Source organism: Molossus molossus, unplaced genomic scaffold (genome assembly GCF_014108415.1).
Source record: "Molossus molossus isolate mMolMol1 unplaced genomic scaffold, mMolMol1.p scaffold_m16_p_1, whole genome shotgun sequence".
Taxonomy (NCBI): domain Eukaryota; kingdom Metazoa; phylum Chordata; class Mammalia; order Chiroptera; family Molossidae; genus Molossus; species Molossus molossus.
Window position 1 is genome coordinate 146,346,465 of NW_023425344.1, and position 22,269 is coordinate 146,368,733.

General features: G+C 43.9%; 1 protein-coding gene across 1 annotated transcript in view; it reads left to right on the forward strand.

The window, feature by feature from the left end:
- Window positions 1-1,107: 1,107 nt before the first annotated feature.
- The window catches only part of TEP1 (telomerase associated protein 1), a 39,185-nt gene continuing 18,023 nt past the window's right edge, over window positions 1,108-22,269 (forward strand). Inside the window, exons 1-17 of the mRNA XM_036259594.1 lie at window positions 1,108-1,198; window positions 4,785-5,455; window positions 7,064-7,240; window positions 7,544-7,678; window positions 8,420-8,581; window positions 8,979-9,140; window positions 9,450-9,527; window positions 10,890-11,014; window positions 11,232-11,389; window positions 15,036-15,145; window positions 15,887-15,977; window positions 16,196-16,382; window positions 19,189-19,357; window positions 19,858-20,016; window positions 20,197-20,274; window positions 21,040-21,170; window positions 21,492-21,551. Coding sequence (XP_036115487.1) covers window positions 4,808-5,455; window positions 7,064-7,240; window positions 7,544-7,678; window positions 8,420-8,581; window positions 8,979-9,140; window positions 9,450-9,527; window positions 10,890-11,014; window positions 11,232-11,389; window positions 15,036-15,145; window positions 15,887-15,977; window positions 16,196-16,382; window positions 19,189-19,357; window positions 19,858-20,016; window positions 20,197-20,274; window positions 21,040-21,170; window positions 21,492-21,551 — 2,630 coding nt within the window. The 5' untranslated portion in view covers window positions 1,108-1,198; window positions 4,785-4,807. The remainder of the gene's footprint in view (window positions 1,199-4,784; window positions 5,456-7,063; window positions 7,241-7,543; window positions 7,679-8,419; window positions 8,582-8,978; window positions 9,141-9,449; window positions 9,528-10,889; window positions 11,015-11,231; window positions 11,390-15,035; window positions 15,146-15,886; window positions 15,978-16,195; window positions 16,383-19,188; window positions 19,358-19,857; window positions 20,017-20,196; window positions 20,275-21,039; window positions 21,171-21,491; window positions 21,552-22,269) is intronic.

Below are 22,269 nucleotides of genomic sequence, written 5' to 3' on the forward strand. Positions count from 1 at the left end.
GAAGCTCTATCATGCTACCTTTATAACTGTAACTTTTGAAGTAGTTCTCTATAGAGATGCGTTCATCTGAGTACCACATGGTGTCCTCGTTAATGTCATGCCCAAATATTTACATATCTAAACACATAGTATTTTATAATAAATAACCTTCCTTTTACAATTCATTTCTATCTCTTTAGGATATTATATTATTTTTAAAAATTGTATGTATAGGTAAATTATATTATTTATGAACTGTAGTTCAGGAGGATAAAGAGTACATAAAAAGGGAGTGTTGGGACTGATTGGGTGGGTAGTAAGGGAGGCATCTAAGGAAGGAAGGTGGAATCTGGCTCAATACATTGTGAAGATAGGATGGCCCTAATTCTGAGCTTCAGCTCAGTTGTCACCTGAGAATGAAGGGTACCTTCCTAAGCAAAGGGATATTTCTCAGATGACAGATAATGTTTTACACGAGGTAAGCACATTTCTCCTGCTACTCTCTGTTTGGCCCTGCTCTTTATGGAATAGCACTAGCATTGCCATCCTATAGGTCACTTGTCTCTTTCCTGAACCTGGTTCCACCTTCTGGGAAACAGTTCGCATTAGCCAATCAGGATGACTCCAAATAGAGTCTTTGTCACCCACGGCCCTCCTCCAGATGGACTGGGGCTGCAGTTCACCCTGCCATAATTATTCCATATTCCGTCTCCTTTCATTTCTATTTTCACGAAGTTAACTTTTCGATGAATTAAGAGTGCAAATATCTTTGAAACTAGGAAACGAGTGTCCGTCCAGACAGGCAGCGAACATGTCAAAATATTTTTCAAGAAACAGTGTTCGAAGATATAACAGGAGAAGGGAGAGGAAATTTAGCAAAAGAGGGGACCTTGGTACAGGAGGAAGACTGACCAGAAAGGGAAAGGGCGGGGGGAGGGAGCAAACCCGGGCCCCAGAAAAGGCTGCAAAGTCCTCGGTGCCTCCGCACCGCCAGCCGGGCACCTGCCCTTCGGGCGGGCGGCGCCGGCTCCGGGCTCCCGGCTCCCGACTCCCGGCTCGAGGGCCCCTCCCGGCCCCTCCCCGCCCGGCCCGGCCCCTCCCCCCACTCCCATTTTTCCGCCCCGCAGAGCAGAGAGCCCGCCTCCTGCTTCCTGCTGCCGAGAACCCAGAGGACCGGCTTCTGCAGCCCCGGGTGGCTCCGGGGACGGTCCGAGCCCAGGTAGAAGCCGCCCTGGCCCGCGGTCTGGGTGCGGGGGGCTCGGCACCGAGAGCCGGTGGGAAGGGCCGAGCGCGGCCCAGACCCGGGTGCGGCGACGCCGGTGGGTGCGTGTGCCCGCGGCTCGGGGCAGCGCCGGAAGGGTGTGTGCGAGGGTGGCAGGGCCTGGGAGACGCGCCGCAGGGAGGCCCCGGGGAGGCCGAGGGCCGGGAGGGGCCGGGTGCAGAGGGGCGCAGCAGAGGGAGGAGGAGCCCCAGTGGAGCGAGTGGTCCTTGGCTGGAGAGTCGCTGCCACAGACCAGCTGGTATGAGCACTGTTTGCAATAACAGAAATGCGGCCGTGCTTGGACAGGATAAAGTATCATACGGCCAACTTTTGTAAAAGCGAAGTGGGTGTTAATGTGTTACCATAACAAGGTCTCCAAGACAAACCGAGTGCAGAATAGTATCTAAAGTATGACCCTCTTTGTGTAAAGCAAAGAGATAAAGGGGGTGGGTGGAGGAGGCATGTGCATATATTTCTATATGCAAAGAAAGTGTCTGAAACTAATTATATAAACTTTAGCAGTGGTTATCCCTGGAGAATGGAACTACAGGTGGGGTTGGGGCAGGGACTTTTCATTTATAGTTCACAGCTGAATCTCCCTTCACCAGCTCCAAGGTGCAAACAATATTTAACTGTATTTTTCTGTTAATTTTGTTTTGAGACTTAAAAAAAAATTCTTGAGGTAATTTTTAGATTCCTCTCACTCCTTTCCCTGGGAGCTTCTATGAGGGACGTGAACAGGGCACAGAGGCCATCATTCTGATGTAATTTGCCCACACTGTTCAGTGAGCCATTCATTGTCCTTTCTGGTCCTGGATTGTTTGTCCATTCAAATCTTCCTGGAAGTATTCTATGTTCCTGTCCGTAAGCTCTTGCATTTTAAGGTTTAAGTGATTGACTTAATAACATACTTATTCTTAAAATACTTAAATGTAAATTGGAGATAAGCATTTGTCCAAATAAGTAAATACATTCCTAATAATATAAGTTCAAGCATTCTGTCAAGCAAAGATTCTTAATTTGCAGTTAATGGAGAGTCTAAGAGATCCACGGATGAGCTCTGAAAATTGACTGCAAAACAGTATACATTCATGTTTTTTCTGAGAAAAATCTCCATAGCTTTCACCAGCTTGTCAAAAGTCTCAGAATCCCACTGACTAGGGCATTGTAGAAACAAAGGCTAAAAGGGTCTTTGCTCTCAGGAATTTATAATCTGGTAGGATGAAAGACAAACAGGCAATGATAATACAGAGGATATGTTCCATGATAGAGGAGGTACGATGTTGTGAAAACATAGGGCCACCTAAGACTGGAGCTGGGGGGTCAGCAAAGTCTCCTTGGAGGAACTATTAAATTGAAGCCTGCAGCCCTGGCCAGTTTGGCTCAGCGGTTAGAGCGTTGGCCTGCGGTCTGGAGAGACCCGGGTTCGGTTCCCGCTAAGGGCACGTACCTCGGTTGCAGTTTGTCCCCGGCCCTGGTTGGTCATGCGGGTGGCAGCCACTCGATGTGTCCCTTTCACATTGATGTTTCTCTCTCTCTCTCTCTCTTCCTCTCTCTCCCTCTACTCTATCTGTACAAAAAATGGAAAAATGTCCTCGGGTGAGGATAAAAAAAAATAAAATAAAATAAAAATAAATTGAAGCCTGCAGAGTGAGAGGAAATTACAGTTTGGCCTGGTAAAGGAGGGATTGGGGAAAGGGTGGTCTTAGTAGAAGGAAGAGTGTTCCAAGCATATGCCCGAGTAAAAGTCTAGAGTCAAGAGATAACTTGGTGATTTGATAAGCTAAAAAGAGTTTGTATGGTTGAAGCTTTGAGTTAGATGGGAGTAGGAGCAGTAAGAGATGAGGCTAGGAGATGATCAGAAGCCAGATTATATGTGTGATGTTGGACATGCAGAGGCAAAGAAGACAAAGGAATCCTCAGGGAGTTCTATTGTAGTAAGAAAAAACAGAGAACAAATAGGCACATAAACAAACAAGATAATATTTTACCATGATAAAATAAACAAAGCGATGTAGTGAACAGTGGCTGGGGGATGTATTGGTTAGCTCTTTACACAGATTACATACTGAGTGCCACATGGATTGCAGGGTTTCAACAAAGGTGGTGGCAGGCAGAATATAGAGAACTGGATGGATTTGAGAGATACTGAGGGAGTAGAATCAATGGGATTTGGTAGTTCCTGGGTGAAAATAACAATAGATTCCATTTAATGGACACTTACTAAGCATTGCTCTAAGTCAGCGGTTCTGAACCTATGGGTCACGACCCCTTTGGGGGTCGAACAACCCCTTCACAAGGATTGCCTAAGACATAACAGTAGCAAATTACAGTTATGAAGTAGCAACAAAAATAATTTTATGGTTGGGGGTCACCACAACATGAGGAACTGTATTAAAGGGTCACGGCATTAGGAAGGTTGAAAACCATTGCTCTAAGTGCTTAATATACTTTTTCTCACTTATTCCTATAACAACTCTGTGGCAGAAACATCTTAATTTTGTAGATGATGAAACTAAGGCACAAAGAGTGTAAGTAAGCCCAAGGTCCCAAGTGGATTCAAGGTCCCATAAGGATTTAAACTCGAGTCTGTTCCACTCCAAACCTCTATAAGTAGAGGTGGCAAAGGAGGGGGATGGATTTGGAGAAGAGGTAGGAATGGGAGAAAGTAGATACATTTGGGATCTGTGGAGCTTTGCTCCCAAGTGGGGATGTCTAATAGTCAAATGGGTAAAATGAGTATAAAGTTCGGACGAGATCTAGGTCAAGAAATAAATCTGTGAGTTGCCAGCATAGAAATGTTATTTGGAGACACAGAATAGGTGAGAGAATGTTGGGAAAGGATACAGAATGATTAGAACTCTAAGGAGCATTAACATTCAAGGAAAGGCAGAGAAGGAACCCCCAAGAAGGTGCGGTTAGAGTTGGAAGAGAAAAACCAGGACAGTAATACCATGGAGACCAAACGAAGAGTTTCAATGAGAAAGGGATCAACAGTATCATACTGTACTTGAGAGTTGAAGTAAGATAAGTTCCCAGATGTGTCTGTTCTTGTGTAACAGGAATTCCATTAGTTACCTAGGAGGACAGCCTTGCAGAATAGTGGGGACAGAATCCCATTTAGTTGGTTGAAGAATGAGTAGGAGGCAAGGAAGTTGAGATGTGAATGTAGATAACTTGATCAAAGTGTTTGTTTCTCTGGAGCTAAGAATCCAGAGTCCAGAATACAAGTGTGGACCCTGTACTAAGTTGAGATCATACCAATGGCCTGGTGGATCTCTTCAGACTTGTTCTTTTTTAAAAAACCAAAAACTTCCTGCTTTCAAGCCTCTGCCTTACCTTTCCCTACTGTTCTCCCTTAGAATACTCCCTGTATTCTCTCTGTAGAACACTCCCTGAGTACACCGTATAATGAACCCAGTCCTGGAAAAAGAAATATTGGTTATTTTCTGCCTGAATATCACTGGCATTACCAGGAGGGCTATAGGAAACATATATTCCCAGTGCAGTCTGGTGTTCATCACCTGTCTTTCTCTCCTTCTAGGATATACTGGTTGGGATCCAGCCATGGAGAAACTTTATAGGCATGTGTCTGCCCAACCCGACATCCTTTCCTTGGAGAACCAATGCCTGGCCATGCTCCCTGATTTGCAGCCCACGGAGAAACCACGTGGGCATATGTCCACCCATCTAGACATCCTCTCCTTGGAGAACCGGTGCTTGACCACACTTCCTGACCTGAAGACCATGGAGAAATCACATGGGCATGTGTCTGCCCACCCAGACATCCTCTCCCTGGAGAACCGGTGCCTGGCCACACTTCCCGAGCTGAAGACCTTGGAGAAACCACATGGGCACGTATCTGCCCACCCAGACATCCTCTCTTTGGAGAACCGGTGCCTGGCCACACTTCCTGAGCTGAAGACCATAGAGAAACCACATGGGCATGTGTCTGCCCACCCAGACATCCTCTCCGTGGAGAACCGGTGCCTGGCTACACTCCCCATTCTAAAGAACACTATGTCTGCCAGCCCCTTGCTCCACCATATCCAGACGTCTCAGCTGGTGCCAGTTGATCTGTGCAGTCTGAACACCAGCAACCACCTGCTCTCTCAGCCTCCAACCTGGAGGCTGTCTGAGGGACTAGGCCTTCTGACCTGCACCAGGGCTCTGAACTCCATCTCTGATGCACAGAGAGCTCAGGAAGCAGCTTTGGTAATAGCCCCAGGCACCCGGCTTGCTGCAGCCATGTCTGTTGGATGCTCCAGTCCCTAGCTTTCACTGCCATCGTGCCTCTCTGCTGCTCCATGTCTGTGTACCTTATCTCCTCAAAGCCTCTTCCTGAGGAGGCCTTTACCCCCGGGCTGTCTACATCAGCACCATTACCCTCATTACATATCTAGTTCAGACATTCTGGACAATAGAGCAAAAACAGGCCCTGTCTTTAGAAAGCCTCTGATTAGGAAGGGAGCCACCATGATGTTGCAGTGACATAGTCAATTGAGTGCTTTTAAGATCCTGTATCAGGCATGAAACACATCTGCTGTATGTCCTGTATGTGCACGTACAAACACATCTCCACTTATACATGTATATATGAATACATTTAGTATACAGGTCAGAATCAGTATACAAATACATATTCTTCTGTATACCCTTGGGATTTGGACTAAGGGAGACTAATCTGAGCCCTGTACTGTCTCTGCCTATGACAAGACCAACCTTGGGCAAGACCCTTAACCTTCTGAAGCTTTAATTTCATCACCTTTAAAATGAGGTCAAGCCCTGATGGATGTGGCTCAGTGGTTAGAGTGTCGGCCTGTGGACTGAAGGGTCTCAGGTTTGATTCCCAGTCAAGGGCACCTACCTAGGTTGCAGGTTTGATTTCTGGGGTTGGGAGGCAACCCATCTATGTGTCTCTCTCTCACATTGATGTTTCTCTCTCCCTCCCTCCCTTCCACTCTATCTAAAAATCATTGGAAAATATCCTCGGGTGAGAATTAACAAAAAATAAGGTCGGTGAAAATCTACCTCGCAGGGTCATTATCAGAATCACTACTACTGCCCTCTTGCATTTATTTAGGGCTTTGCAATTTGCTAAGAGTCATTCATGCATGTTCCCATTTAATCTAACGGCCCCATCAGGTAGGTGGTAGGGGATAAGGAAGCTGAGATTCAGAGGATAAGCAGCCCAAGGTTGCTGGGGGATTGACCTGGGATGTGGCCCTTTTTCTTCCGACTCTAAAATACTTTATTTATTTATTTATTTTTTATCCTCACCCGAGGATATTTTTCCATTTTTTGTACAGATAGAGTGGGAGGGAGAGAGAGGAAGGGAGAGAGAGAGAGAAACATCGACGTGAAGGGACACATCGAGTGGCTGCCACCCGCACGACCAACCAGGGCCGGGGACAAACTGCAACCGAAGTACGTGCCCTTGCGGGAACCGAACCCGGGTCTCTCCGGACCGCAGGCCGACGCTCTAACCGCTGAGCCAAACTGGCCAGGGCCGACTCTAAAATACTTTAATAGCATCATAGGAGGTATGTTGCAGTGGGGTCCAGGCTCCTAGGCTGTGACATCAATAACGAGGTAAAAGGGTGATCATGAAGCACCTGAGCAAAGGCCCAAAAGGTTGAGTCAGGAAAGGTGGTGTGTGTGTGACAGTGAGAGGTCTCTACCTTAGGACAGACTGGTGCTGGGTGTGAAGGGAGAGGAGTTGAGGGGCTAGAAGATTCACGTGGACGTTTCCTATCCCTGGGAGCTGCCTTCAGATCTGTGTTTGAGGGAGGGGCTATGATTAATAACTGCCACTATTCCCAGGGTCGTTCATCTTCAGAAAAGAAAAACCCAGAAGAGAAATTGGCAGAGGCTCCAATGCCTTTTTATAGTCTAAGCTTGGGAAAGGAGGAGGAGGTGGAGGAGCTGGCCTTGAAGCTCACCGCTGGGGACTCTGAATCTTGGTCTGAGCCCACTGACCAGGTTCTTCAGGAAAAGAAGGTAAACATTCCAGAATGGGGAAGAAGTTAATGGTGATGGAGGAAAAGGGTGTGGGGTAGGTAGAAGGAGTGGTGCCCAAAGACTGAACCAAATCTCCTCCATAAATAGAAGAGGAGGGAGGGGGCATCGCCTAGTTCTTATTTCTCATGTCCTCATCACTTTTTCTAACCTCTTGGTTGAACAAATATCTTCTGAACCTGGGGTCCATTCTCTCTGTACATGATTTTGTAAGTTGGCCTAAGGGATGCTTAAGTTGGTCTTATTACCTTTTTCCTCTTTCCTTCCCTCCTTCTCAATTCCCAGATGGCTCTAATGAGCTTGCTGTGCTCCACTGTGGCATCAAAGGTGAACATGAAAGATGCAGCTGACCCTACCAAGACTTCCCTCCTTGAAATCTGTGGTGAACTTGCCCCCTTGGAGCCCGAGTTTATCCTTAAGGTACTGTGTGAGAGAGTGGGTGGGAGTGGGACGCTGGGAGCTAGAGAGTGTGCTTCTGGTGTGTGAGGGGGTGCTGACCACGTTTGTGCTGTGGGTGGAAGGAGCTTCACTTAGAAATGGAATAGGATCTCTGGGTGAGTCTGTGGCCTGGTCCTTGGGGTTCTCTAAGGAATAGGGAAGGTGGGATTGGGAAGGAGTGTGCTAAGGTTCATTTGTTTAGGAAGTACACAGGTTAAGCATGCAGTGTCTTGAGGGTCATAGCCACAGAATGAAACACAATCTGGCTGTTAAGGATCTTATGGTATTGTTAGGTCAGCAAAACACTCCCAAATATGTAAATGAAAATGATGTAGTAGATAAGTGACTGTTTCAGAAGTAGAGAAAAGGGGGAAATGTTTTCTGTGAGACTTTGGAAGATGTCAAGTTTAATCAGCACTTTGAACCTGGGATAAGTCTTTGAAAGACATTGACGATGGGAGGTCTTCCAAAGAGGGAAAGGGCCTGGTTGACTCCAGAGGTGATCGGTAGACCCAGGAGAAGACATGCTGCAAAGGTGGATATGGACTAGATTACAGAGGACTTAGGATGCAAAGCTAAGAGGCTTGAACTTAGTATTTTGTAGACAGTATGGAGGGCTCAGGAAAGGTTTTATGCAGATAGATTAAATATGCAAGTTAGTTTAGGGCATGCAGCTGTAGGAGAAGTAGCTGAGATGCCAACCCTCCCCACCCTGTTCCCTAGGCATCTCTGTATGCCAGGCAGCAGCTGAACATCCGGGATGTGGCCAATCAAGTCTTGGCCATTGCTGCCTTCCTTCCAGTCTGCCGTCCCCACCTGCGACGATATTTCTGTGCCATTGTCCAGCTGCCATCTGATTGGATCCAGGTAGCTGAGTTCTACCAGGTATGACGCTCACGTCCCTGAACTTTGGCCTTCATGTGGCCTCTCTTGCTCATTGTATCCCTGGACAAAGTTCTCAGACAGTTTGTGCTCCCCTCTGCTGTCCTCAACCTTGGTGCCCAGACAGGACAGCATCTCCCTGTACCAGGCTGGGTTGCCCAAAAGGGAGAATATAATTGAAAAGGGCTGGACCACAGTTTGAGAAAAATTGGTCTTATTCTGGACCTTGTATTTACGCTGAAGAGAACAAGACCCTTAGAAGTTTGCTGACTGGCCCAGTACCACAGAAACTAATTTTAGAGCTGCGCTGAGATATGCATTCAGTCCTGTGAAGGGTCTTATTTTGTTTTGAAGGGTTTATTTGGGTCTCACTCCTGGTGGTCTCTTCTCTCACTGACAGAGCCTGGCCGAAGGAGAGGGGAACAAGCTGGTGCCTCTGCCTGCGTGCCTGCGTGCTGCTATGACGGACAAATTCACCCAGTTTGATGAGTACCAGCTGGCTAAGTACAACCCTCGGAAGCACCGGGCCAAGAGACGCCCCCTCCGACCCCCCCACCCTCCGGTCAGTCCCTGTCTCACCCCTGGTCATTCACAGCCCAGGTCCCTTTTCTCTGGAAAAGGAAGGATGAAGGAACATGTTGACCCTGGAGGATCCCACACTAAGTATCTGGCATGTTCCTACCACCAGGAACAAACAGTCCAAAAAATGCAGAGGAGCTGGGTAGAGCTCAGGGGGCAGAGAGGGCAGGACCTGCTTCTTTCTGTGCTGGCTCCCTTTTTGGTAGAGATAGGCCTTTGAGGCGACTGGAATGCTTCTCTGCAAGGACAGCCTCCATTTCCCTTTTTGAAACTGCTTTTCCTGTCCCTACAGAAGGTGAAGCGTCCATTTTCTAAGACACAGCAATATTTGCCAAAGTACCTTAAGCCTCTTGAAGATGAACAGGTGAAGGTGAGTGCCTTGTTCTGGGGTGCTATATGTGCATGTACAACCTTTCCTCAATTGGTATTTAGAAATGGGATTCCATTTGGTTTAGAAACACTCATAGTGGGTGTGGTAAGCACATGCCAATGCCCTACCTGGGGAATTCTCAGCAGTGGTTATGGGGTCAGGTTTTGAGAGCAGTGGGAAAGGCATCTTTTTTCCCCCCATTTCTTTACTGACAGGTGGCATGTCCAACTGGATAAATTAGTTAAAGACATGAAATATTTGCCTTCCATATGGAGTTTTAGAAACAAACCAAACAAATTTTTTTCGCATTAATGACAAATAAGTCATTGCACTTAGTGGTTAAAAGCACAGAATCTGGATTCTGACCTGGGTTTGAATCACACCGTTACCAGCACTTTGTGATTCCTGACTTTGGCCAAATGATTCACCCTCTCTTGCCTCAGTTTCCTCAGATATAAAGTGGGGATAATGCCCTGGCCGGTTTGGCTCAGCGGTTAGAGCGTCGGCCTGCGGTCCAGAGCGACCCGGGTTCGGTTCCCGCTAAGGGCATGTACCTCGGTTGCAGTTTGTCCCCGGCCCTGGTTGGGTTGTGTGGGTGGCAGCCACTCGATGTGCCCCTTTCACGTCGATGTTTCTCTCTCTCTTCCTCTCTTTCCCTTCTACTCTATGTGAACAAAAAAATGGAAAAATGTCCTTGGGTGAGGATAAAAAATAAATAAATAAATAAATAAAAGAAATGGGGATAATAGTAGTAGTACCTACTTCATTGGGTTGTTGTGAGTATTCAATCAGTTACTGTATTTCCAGTATTTCTAATGACACCTGGCACAAATAAGTGTGAGCTATCACCATCATCATCATTAAAACAGAATATTAGGAAAATGTGAGCTTTATGAGAAAACACCATTCTCAGTTGGTCAGCTGGTCTTTTCTCTTCATGCTATTAATACATCCCAAACTTACTTATTCCACCATAGAAGGCTCTGAAAGGCAACTTCTTTCAGTGTTTTGATTCCTCACAGTCTGCATTGTTCTGATGCCTCCATTTACCTGTTCCAAGTCTCAGTGATTTAGAGAAGAGCTGCTTTTCTCCCTCCTCCCTCGAGAGTAAGGTGCTCTCTGTTCTATCCCCATCTTGCTTTTCACAATCCAGCCACGCCTTTTACCACTGATAGTTCAATCTCGTGTAAATAAGACATAGTGACCCGAAAACACTGCTATTTTGTTGCTAGAGATTTTTACCCCCTATTCCTACTTTTGCCCAAATCTGCTTTGGAGATGGCCTTAGGCTCTGCTTTCTGAGGAAAGCAACCATGGTTATAGATTAAATGACCCCTGTGGGATTTGGGGATATTTCCACAGTTTGAGGAGAGCTACAATGCAGTGCCAGAGAAGAAGAATCCACCAAGGTTCACCCTGAAGAAGTTGGTACAGCAACTGCACATCCAGGAGCCTGCTCAGCATGTACACGCCCTGCTGGGTTACAGGTGACAAGATATACCCAGAATGTACATTCCATCTGGGTGACCCTGTGACTTTTCAACATCCATGGCCCCAGTTCCTGTAGTTCTGACTCTAGCACCATTAGTTTGGGCAGACATGGCCTGTAAACATGACTGACTATCTTTGACTGGTTCGCCTTTCCTTCCCTGAGTTATTTTCAGCTGGCTTTTGAAATGATAAGCTTTTCCTCCTCTGTTCCAGATACCCCTCCAACCTACAGGCCTTTTCTCGAAGTCGCCTTCCTGGGCCATGGGATTCTAGCCGAGCTGGGAAACGGATGAAGCTATCTCGGCCTGAGACCTGGGAACGGGAGCTGAGTTTGCGGGGGAACAAAGCTTCTGTCTGGGAGGAACTCATCGGTACAGTAACATTGACCATCACCCCCTTCCCACTCTTCCCCATTTATGCCTCTCCATTTTGGCCTAGAGGATTTGCATGGCATGATGCATTTATTCTGTTGCTTGGTAGTTGCATCACTGAAAATAACTGTCATTATAAGGTCTGCCGTTGACCATACCCAAGTGGACAGGGGTGTCTGCTTTGAGTAACATTGGCATTGTAGGTAGATCATTATTCCAGATGTGGTTAGGTGATATACAAGTCTTTATCAACACTTGACAGAAGTGGTACCTTCTTTCTCATTTCACTTGTATCAACATCTGTGTAAAACATCCAAATAAGGTAGAGCTTTCTGGCACAGGGCATAGTGGAATCTCCACAGAAACTCATATTTAGGACATGGACGTTTTAGGTAATTTGCCCAATTTGATTTAAAATGCTTCAAATCAGGGAGGGCCAAGTTCCTCTCAATCTTCTTTTTCTGTTTCTTTTTTATTTTTTTGTTTTGTTTGCGGGGCAACAAAGCTTCTGTCTGGGAGGAACTCATTGGTACAGTTTATTTATTTATTTAGTTAGTTATTTAATTTATTTTTTTATCCTCACTCGAGGACATTTTTCCATTTTTTGTCCAGAAATAGTGGGAGGGAGTGAGAAGGAGAGAGAGAGAGAAACATTGACGTGAAAGAGACACATTGAGTGGCTGCCACCCGCACAGGCCGGGGACAAACTGCAACTAAGCAAGGTACATGCCCTTAGCGGGAACCGAACCTGGGTCTCTCCGGACTGCAGGCCAACCGCTCTTACTGCTGAACCAAATAGGCCAGGGTGGTACAGTTTATTTTTAACTGTAGAAATCTCTTTCTATTCTATTTTGTTTTCTTTAACTTCCTCTTTTATAGTTCAAAATTTAAAGTCAACTTCTTTCTGTTGAGAAATATCTAAGTAAACCTTTTGTCTGCTTGAGTTTTGTAGACCTCACGTTTTAGAGCGTTAGAAGTTCAAGCTGGCTTTCACCTAAGTATTTCTCCATGAACTGCTGTTTATATGTTATACTCAGGGCAGCCGAATTGCCCAGCTGTTTCACATTCTTCTCTCTCTGGTCTTCACTCCTGTGTACGCATCAGAATTACACGGGAATCAAAGCACACATGCACACACATGCCTGACAACCTCTTCCCCAGTACTGATTAAACTTTGGGTGGAGTAGAATAAGGAGGCCTGGATGGCAGCCATTATGTGTGGATGATTCTTGTATCATCTCAACCTCCATTCTCTACCTCTGAAAATCAAAACTCATTATCCTTGTTTGAGACAAATGCCTATAGACTAACCCACTGGTATCCAGAGTTTTTTTTTAATCATATATTGTAAAAAAAGTTTTGGAATACAGCATAATATATGTATATATAGAGGGTGGGGCAAAAGGAGGCTTGCAGTTGTGAGTATGAAAAACAGTTTATTCTTGTATTAGTATTTAGCAATTATTGTATTATTTGCCATATGAAAAACTGTAAACCTACTTTTGCCCCAACCTGTATTTATAAAAATTTTGTACATGTACTAATAAAATGTACTTTAATAATATGTAAAATATAATTATTTTAAATAAAATATGAAAATAAATATCAGTAAATAAAAGAAAATATTGCCCAGCCGATGTAGCTCAGTGGTTGAGCATTGACCCATGCATCAATAGATCGCCAGTTTAATTCCCAGTCATGGCACATGCCCAGGTTGTGGGCCAAATTCCCAGTAAGGGGCATGCAGGGGACGGCTAATTGATGTTCTCTCATCAATGTTTCTATCTCTCTCTCCCTCTCCCTTTCTTTCTTTCTAAAATCAATAAAGAAGAAAAGAAAATATTAAAATATATAAACATAAGTATAAAATATAAAGTAAAATGTAATTAGCTGTACAGACCCCTCTTTGGAGATCATTAACTGGTTCATTAACAATAATTTCTTTAGAATGAAATCAGTAAATTTCTCAGTCTATAGGATAAATACTCAATTTATTTTCTAGCATCTTAAATATATATTGGACTTAAATTCTTACCAAAATGATCTAGAAAACCTTTCATACATAGCAACAGTTGAGAACAATTGACTTTACAAAGGATACAATAGTTCATCAGCTGTCACACATCACTTACACTGTATGTACAACCTTATCTTCCTGTTCTCCTGATGAAAGCTGCTGAGAAGTGTACACGAGAGCACAGGATGTGGGTTTGGGGCGGACAGGCCTGGTCTCTAAAGTGGGGGTACCCAGGAAAGATCTCACACTTCCTACTTATGTTTACCTTTATATAAAAGATAGAAGGATGCCCTGGCCCGTTTGGCTCAGCGGTTAGAGAGATGGTCCACAGACCAAAAGACTGCAGGTTCGATTCCCAGTCAGGGGCTCGCACCTAGGTTGCAGGTTTGATTCCCCGGTCCTGACCAGGTCCTATGGGAGGCAGTCAATCATGTATCTCTCTCACATGGATGTTCTCTCTCTCTACCCCTCCCTTCCTTCTACACTATCTAAAAATCAGTGGAAAAATATTCTCAGGTGAGGATTAAAAATAGAAAATGGAATAAATTTTTCTCATATTGACTATACTAGTCACTTAGTTCATATGGTGTATGGTTATGCTATGTATGATGGTTGAAGTTTGTTGAAGAGGAGGAGTTCCACAATATGAGGGCATTGATGGCGCCTTTTCACTGTTTCTGGTTTCTACATAATGTGACGTCACAACTTATCTTTGAATCATAAATGGTTTAGAATTATTATTCATTATTAACCAAACCAACTCTCTAACATTGACATGTATATTAAAAAGGTTATTATTAAGAAAGTATGACTTGAAGATAATACTAATATCACAGGGACGAGTGAACAATAAGAGAGTGAGAGGTGAAATTCTGCTTCATTGCAAGTCTTTGTCACCTTTACGTAAGTGAAAAATAATTACTATTTAGTCAGTTCTTACAAAAAGTTTGCCAGAAAACTTAAGAAGTATCCAGAAGACTATCTGAAATAGGGGTTTACACTCACTATCATGATGATGAACCTTACCCTAAGTGTATACTACTGTATACAATTTATAAATAAACTTACACTAGGAAATTTCTCTTTTAGCTATCTAAGAAGTTTGGAAATCATTACTCTTTAAATTTTTTTTTTCTTTATTGATTTTAGAGAGAGGAAGGGAGAGATAGAAACATTGATGAGAGAGAACCTTGATCGTCCGCCTCCTGTACAGCCACAACCTGGGCATGTGCCCTGATGGGGAATTGAACCAGTGACCTTTTGGTTCATGGGTCAGGTCAACATTCAACCACTGAGCCATACCCACTGGGCTGAAATCATTACTCTTGATTAGAGAATATATTTTGCCAGTTGAGCTCAGTATCAGGGCTGGAGCCAACAGACAAAGTGATAACATAAGTTTTTTATTGAAACAGCCATCCCATAGACAGTGTTGTATAATTTTGCTCCAAACTTCAGGCCAACCATGGTATTTTTTTCTACGCAGACATTTTGAGTAGGATAGATCGTATTTTAATACCTTACTCCCGCCATTCTGAATTTTCTACATGGCTCTGAACTTCCTGCTCTGGTCTCTGACTTCTCTCACTTATCCTTTGTTTTTCTCGCCCTATGCCTGACCTTCCACAGACAATGGGAAGCTTCCCTTCATGGCCATGCTTCGGAATCTGTGCAACCTGCTGCGGGTTGGGATCAGTGCCCACCACCATGAACTTGTCCTGCAGAGACTCCAGCACACGGTATTTGTGAGAGTCAGGGAACCTGGTGGCCCAGCCACCAGAGGTGGGTGTGGAGATGGTGCTACAGCTTTGGAAACTGGGCTTTTCTTAGTGGCTGGGGACGGTCATGGCCGCCAAGCTATTTCCATGTGGGCTGAAAGCAGGTATGGAGATACAAAGAGGTTGGGGGAGATAGGTCTGGGGGTTCATCAACCCTTAGAGAAATTACAGCAGAAGAACTTCCCTTTTTCTCTGGCTGGGTAACTTAGTTGGTTAGAGTATCATCCTTGTATGCCAAGGTTGTGGGTACGATCTTCAGTCAGGGCACATACAAGAATCAACCAATGAATACATAAATTAGTGCAACAATAAATCAATGCCCCTCTCTCTCTACTCCCTGCTTCCTCTCTCTAAAATAAAAAGAAAAAATTTTTTTAAAGAACTTTCCTTTTTATTTTCTGAGACCAGTGACTTACCAGGAGGAGGCACTTCTGTGATTTTAGTGACTTCAGAAGGAGTCTGATATAAAACAAAGAGAGCTCCTTCTGTTACTTCCTTACCTTTCTTCTTTACCTCTTCTCATATTCTCACATAATGATTTTTATTTGTCTTTAATCCCCCCCCCCCTTTCTCTGTATCTCTTTTCTAATATTCATCTTGTCTTTCCTCACCTTCCCACAAGTCTAGAGTGGTTATCTCAAGTCCTTGGTCCCTAAGGCCCCTAATGCTTCCCATATTGATGACCCTTCCCTTGCTTTGCAGAAGTCTGTGATCCATAGTCGGCAGTTTCCATTCAGATTCCTTAATGCCCATGATTCCATCAATGCCCTTGAGGCTCAACTAAAAATGAAAGGTATTCTCTCTCTTATTCTAATTCCTGTTTGTCTCTCCTGTCTGAGAATAGATGAGGCAGCAGCACTGGTGTTTTTCAGCCTCTTGCCTTCTAATCTCAGGGTTTGGTGTGGACAGCTTGCCAGCCCCAAGTGTTGGGGCGCAGGACAGATATTGATGGAAAGACAAGATGAGGGAATAGAAACTGCCTGACTCAGATACTTACCTGTTACCCCACAGCTTTGCCATTTCCTTCTAACACACAACTGATGAAGAAGATAATGATTAGAAACTCAAGAAATGTCCAGAGGCATGCCTGTCGGAGGAAGCTTTGCAACCTAAGTCACCAGGAACTTCGGACAGCAATGATGATGCCTGTGTTGTATGAGCAACTCAAGCGAGAGAAGCTGAAAATACACAGGACCAGGTGTGTGTGTGTGTGTGTGTGTCTGTGTGTTATGTAGAAGCAAAGGTGGTTAACAAAAGGTACCCTAACAAGACTTGAGAGTCATCTGGGAACCCCAACTTTTATTCTGTAAAGACATGCTTGTCAGTCATCCCAATGGCTTAGACTTGTCTGGTTCCAGTTGTCTCTTGCACAGCAAAACTTGTCTTTAACGTTGTCCTATGGAGAGATCATGAAACAAAATTTATGTCCGGGCCTCTGCTCTATTCTTTGTGATTGTTTCATTGGTTTCCATGGATTTTGTGAGTCTGTAGCAATCTCCCTTTCTCTTTGTGCATGCTAGTGTCTCCTCTGCTTCTGCACTTGTTCATGGTTTTCTTTCTTTTTCTTCTCTGTGATATCTGTTTGTTTTTCTTTTTGTTTGTGTGTATTTTCTGATCCATTTGCTTTCCCTTTTCTCTTGACACATATATTATTATCATTAAACAGGCTCAAATACAGACATGAAACCTGTTCAAAGTTTCAGCACTCTGTTCTTTCAGATACTTCAATAGTGTCTTCATTCACTTTCATTCAAGGCAAAGGCAGGGATCATTTAACTTTCTGGTAGAACTCAGTGGCCAGGAATATCCTGAATCAGTGACCAGTGGTTGAACACAGTTCATTAGGAATAAGCCTAGTGTATAGTCTGAACAGTATAACTTTGCTGGCCATTAAGGTAGCCACTAGCCACATGTGGCTTTAGAGCACTTGAAATGTGGCGTTCTGGAACTGAGATGTGCTGGATTTTAAGGACAGTACAACAAAAGGGATGTTAAATATTTTACTCATAATTTTTGTATTAATTGCGGGTTGAAATGAAAATATTTTTATATATTAGGGTAAAGATAATATTAAATTAATCTCTTCTGTTTCTTTTTTTTTTTTAATCCTTACCCGAGGATATTTTTTTTTTCCATTTATCTTCAGATAGAGTGGGAGGGAGGGAGTAAGAGACAGAAACATCGATGTAAGAGAGACACATCAACTGGTTGCCTCCCACACGACCCCAACCAGGGCCGGAGACCAAACCGCAACCAAGGTACGTGCCCTTGACTAGAAATGAACCCATGACTCTTTGGTCCACAGGCCAACACTCTAACCACTGAGACAAACTGGCCAGGGCGCTTCTGTTTCTTTTTTAATATGACTACTAGAAAATTTAAAATTACATGTGTAATTTTAATTTAATTTCATTACTTGTAAATTAATTGTATTGGATAATACTGATAGAAACTACTGAATTCTATAGATTAAAAAAATTATTATGAAAAATTTAAATGTACACAAATAAGGAGAGTAGTATATGGACTCCTATAAAACTATTGGCCATAATCATTCATTATCTACATTTTACCACAGTTCCTTTTCCTGATCCCTCTCTTCTTTTTCTTTTTCCATTTTTTTGGAAGATTTAAAAAAAATGTCAAATAATATGATGCATTTTATTTCACCCTTCCATATTTCTCATGTGTCTCTTAAAGCAGACATTTTCTTATATACCCAGAATGTCATTAATATACTTATCAAAACTAAAAAAAAAATGTCCTTGGTATTGTCATTTACTATCTAGTCCATATTAAGATTTTTCACTTGTCTCAAAAATATTTCACAGACCTGGATGGTGTGCTCAGTGGTTAGAGCATTGGCCCCAGCATTGAAGAAGGGTTATGGGTTTGATTCCCAGTCCAGGGCACATACCTAGGTTGCAGGTTCAATCCCTGACCTTGGTCAGGGTGCATGCAAGAGGTAACCAATCGATGTGTCTCTCTCACATTGATGTTTCTTTCTCTCCCTCCCTCTCTCCTTTCCACTCCTTCTAAAAAACAAACAAATAAATTTTCATAGTGTTATTCAAATCAGGATCCAAACAAGGCATAACCAGGTTCAGGGGACCCATGGAATGTTCCACATTCTAGATTTTTGTACTTCCTTGTGATGTCACTTAACTTGTTCCTCTATTGCATGCACTCTAGCCATTAACTCCAAAGGCTTGAATAATTCAGATTTAACCTTTTTTTAAAAAAAAAAAAAATATTTCATAGGTGATCCTTTGTATACTATATGATAAGACCGTCAGACTTAAAAAAAAAAAAAAGACCATCAGACTTTTTTGCTTCCTAATAGGATACAGGATCTGGAGGCACAAAAAGTCTGGTGGTCCCAGTCATAGTGATGCTAAGATTGACCAGTGCTCTTAGGTGATGATAGTCTGGTCTCTCCACTTTGAAGTTAATGGTTCATCCATTGATGATTTTTACCTGAACCAATTGTTTCATTAGCAGTTGCAAATGGAGGTTTTCTGTCATTTCTTATATTTATTAGTTGGAATTCAAAAAAGAACCTCCCTCATCAACTTAAGGTATTTAGTTATCCTGTAATAGAGATTGCATTGGAAAGGTGGAATGAGTGCTCAATTCTTTCCTCTTTAGCTGCCAGTTTTCAGAGTAAGGAAGTAGTATTTGTTCTTTAAAATGCAATTTAAAAATACGTAGCAGTTAAATCTTGCCTCATGATGCCACTATGAATTGGTGTGTTAAGTGTGGCAAGTGATTTCAGAGAGTGGGTCTATAGATGTCTTCTCTGCAGCCATGAGAATGGATTAGGAGGGTCCTGTAGAATGTGAGCAGAGGGAAGCTCTGTCTGTCTTCTACTGGCAGAGGATGTGAGCTCTGGAAGGTGTGGGTGGGAAGACTCAGTACTTTGGCAAGTTCTCATCTTCCCATTTGCCTTAAAGTGGCAAACAAAATCCCCTGAGTCCTCCTGTTTGTGCCTTTCCTGCCTGCAGACAGTGGAAATATGACAGCGAGATGCTGGTTCGGTATCGACGGGCCCTGGAGACAGCCATGAACATCTCCGTGAAGCACAGCCTGCCCCCGCTTCCAGGCCGCACCCTCCTGGTTTATCTGACAGATGCTGATGCAGACAAGCTCTGTCCCAAGAGCAACCCACAAGGGGTAAAAACATTTAAAAAGGGGTTAATAGCATGCTGGGACTCCTGAGAAGTATCCTGTTTGCAGACCTGGTTCTCACATGCAAGCATGCATAAGCATGCAAGCAACTGAAATAAATGACTTGCATTTGCTTCCCAGTGTCAGACATTGGTCTCGGGGACAGTTCCTAGAATGTAGTCTCAAGCCATGTGGTCTCAAGCCTGTTCATGGATTATAATACTAACCTTTCACATTTGACTGGTACATAATTTCTAAATTTCTGCCACCAAAATATTCAGTTTTACCTCTACATCCGAGTGCTGGATCTGGGCAGGGATCCTGGCCTCTCTCCACTTCCTTCCCCGACAGCTCTTTCTGAGGGTTGCAGAAGCAGTCCCCTCCTAACCTGGGGATTTTGTCCCTTTCCCCAAGCAGTGGAAGTGTTTGGCCTTCAGGACTGAATAGACAAAGAGTGGATCTGAAAGTAGGGGAGCCTTATTTCACCCTGACGCTTGTCCTGTCAGCCTCCCCTGAACTATGTGTTGCTGTTGATTGGCATGATGATTGCGCGGGCGGAGCACGCCGATCTGCTGCTGTGCGGAGGAGGCGCTGTGAAGACTGCTGTGATAAATGCAGAAGATGGGATCCTGAAGACTGCGGTGGAACTCCAGGCTCAAGTCCAGGTCAGTCCCCAACCTCCACCGTGTAAAAATATATGAATGGACACAGGCCTGGGATAAACCTGCACAGTTAAGAAAGGCCTGGATATGCACAGTTCTGAAGATTTCCCAAGCCGACTATGGTGTTTGTTGCTTGCTGATCATTTCCCAGGCAACCAGGTAACATGAGCCTTTTTCCTTCAGGAGTTAGGTGGCGTGTATGAATGGTCCCTGCATACTCTTGGGAAATACCTGCTGTCTCTGGCTGCCCAGAGGGTTCCTGTGAGTACTGCCCAGTCTCTGAGAAACCCTCCCCACCCGCACATTTCCCTCCACAACTGATGTATCTCATTCCTCAAAGGTAACCTTTCAAACTATGTGCAGTACCCAGATCAGCTCTCTGCTGGCTGCAACCCCCTAGTCAGTGGTATGCTGGTGAATGTTGACAACCAGCAATCTGGGGAAATAAGTGTTTAGTAGCGTTTGCTAATTTCCATGGTGTAAATACTCCTTCCATAGCTGATTTTAAGCTGATTTCATGTCAATGGACTCAGAGTTGGGAAGAAATGGTAGGCATCACACCATTGTGTAGTTTTTCTACAATACAGATAAAATACATGTAAATAAGATCAAGATTAGATCATGGTAAGATGTAGTAAAATAATTAGGAAGTGATGAGTTTTTATTTATTTTTGTTTTTAATATAATTTACTTAATTGTAAGTTCATATCATTTAATATTTAATAGTGGCCATGTTTTACAGCTGGCTCACAAAATTCCTAAATATTTGGCAATCGGCTCTTGGGAACCTGAATGAACCAGCTACCTCACACCACTGCCCCTCCCCCAACCTCCACTTGGATCCCCGCCCAGTCAGGGTATAATGGCTACCTGGTCCTAAGTGCTCTCAGGAGAGGCAGTTTCCTTTCATGCTCAGAATTCTCCTGATTCCCCTGCTGCTCAGAGATCTCTTGATATCCTGAACTCTTTGACCTGTCTTCTGTTCCTTTGTTCCTTGATCTCACTCCCTCCCCTTTTATCTTACAGTTGGACAGGGTCATCGTCTTCGGCCAAACTATGAATGAGACACTGATAAATAAGGCGAAACAACTTTTCTGGCAGCATGTGAATTCCAAGTGCCTGTTTGTTGGTGTTCTCCTAAGAAGGACATGTTACATGTAAGGGTGCTCACACTCATTGCCCAGTGCTAGAAGATAGTGATCCCTATTTCATCTTCACTGTAATAAGTTTAGGACCCACCCACTCGCAGGCACCTCCCTAGATCTTCCTCTTTGTCTGTTGTACTTAAGGTATGAGAACCAGCTCTGAAGTTTTCAGCCTAGCTCATACCCTTTTGTGAGGGTCCACCCTATCCCCAGCCTAGCACATAACCCTATTAAAAGTACAGAGGTGGGGTATCTGTCCTGGGGTGTTAGGGGGCAGTGACTGTGTTTCTAGCCCTGTTTCTGACAGGTAGTGGCTTCTTCTTTCTTTACCAGATTACAAAATTTGAATCCCAATGACGTGACACTCTCAGGCTGTACTGACGGGATACTGAAGTGAGTACAGGATGGGCACTGAAGGGGTTGGGGATTTGTTAGAGCATTTTTCAGAGATATCTGTGGTCTCTACTGTATTTACTTCTTTTTTTCAAGTTAGATAGTAGTGTATTCCTCTTTTGCAGCTGTCTAGGTATAGCAGCAACACAGCGTTACAGAGACCCGGGCACCTTCTGTCTTAACACTCCACCATTATCAAATACTCTGCTTCCACCTCATGATACAAAATGACTGATCCAGCTCCATTTTTGTATTATATCCAGTAGGAAAGAGGAAAAGGGGACATGGGAAATTGCACTGTTTGCTTTTAAGGGAACAACTCAAGAGTTGGTCACATCACTTCTGTTTGTTCCTTTCTTGATCCAGAGGAAATCCCATGCTAAAGTTATTTATTTATGACAAATTTACAGAAATCTTTTTACTTTGTGTTTTTTTCTCCATGCTTAGCCTTCTCATTTACATGTTTTCTTCTCTGCCTTTTCCTTTGGATGCCAGCCATTGCCCCAACTCCTATTCTTTCTACCTTCACACAGCCCAGTTTCCCCTGGCCCAACAGAAAGCCTATGATAATCATGCACAACAGGAGAGGCTAGAACTGGGTTTTTCTCTTTTCCTTCATTCTTGTTGGTTCTGCACCCTCATTTATTTAAGTCTACATTCACTGCTTACGGTCCTCTTCTTAAGGAGCTCCAGTGAACTGGGAGAACTAACCTAGCCA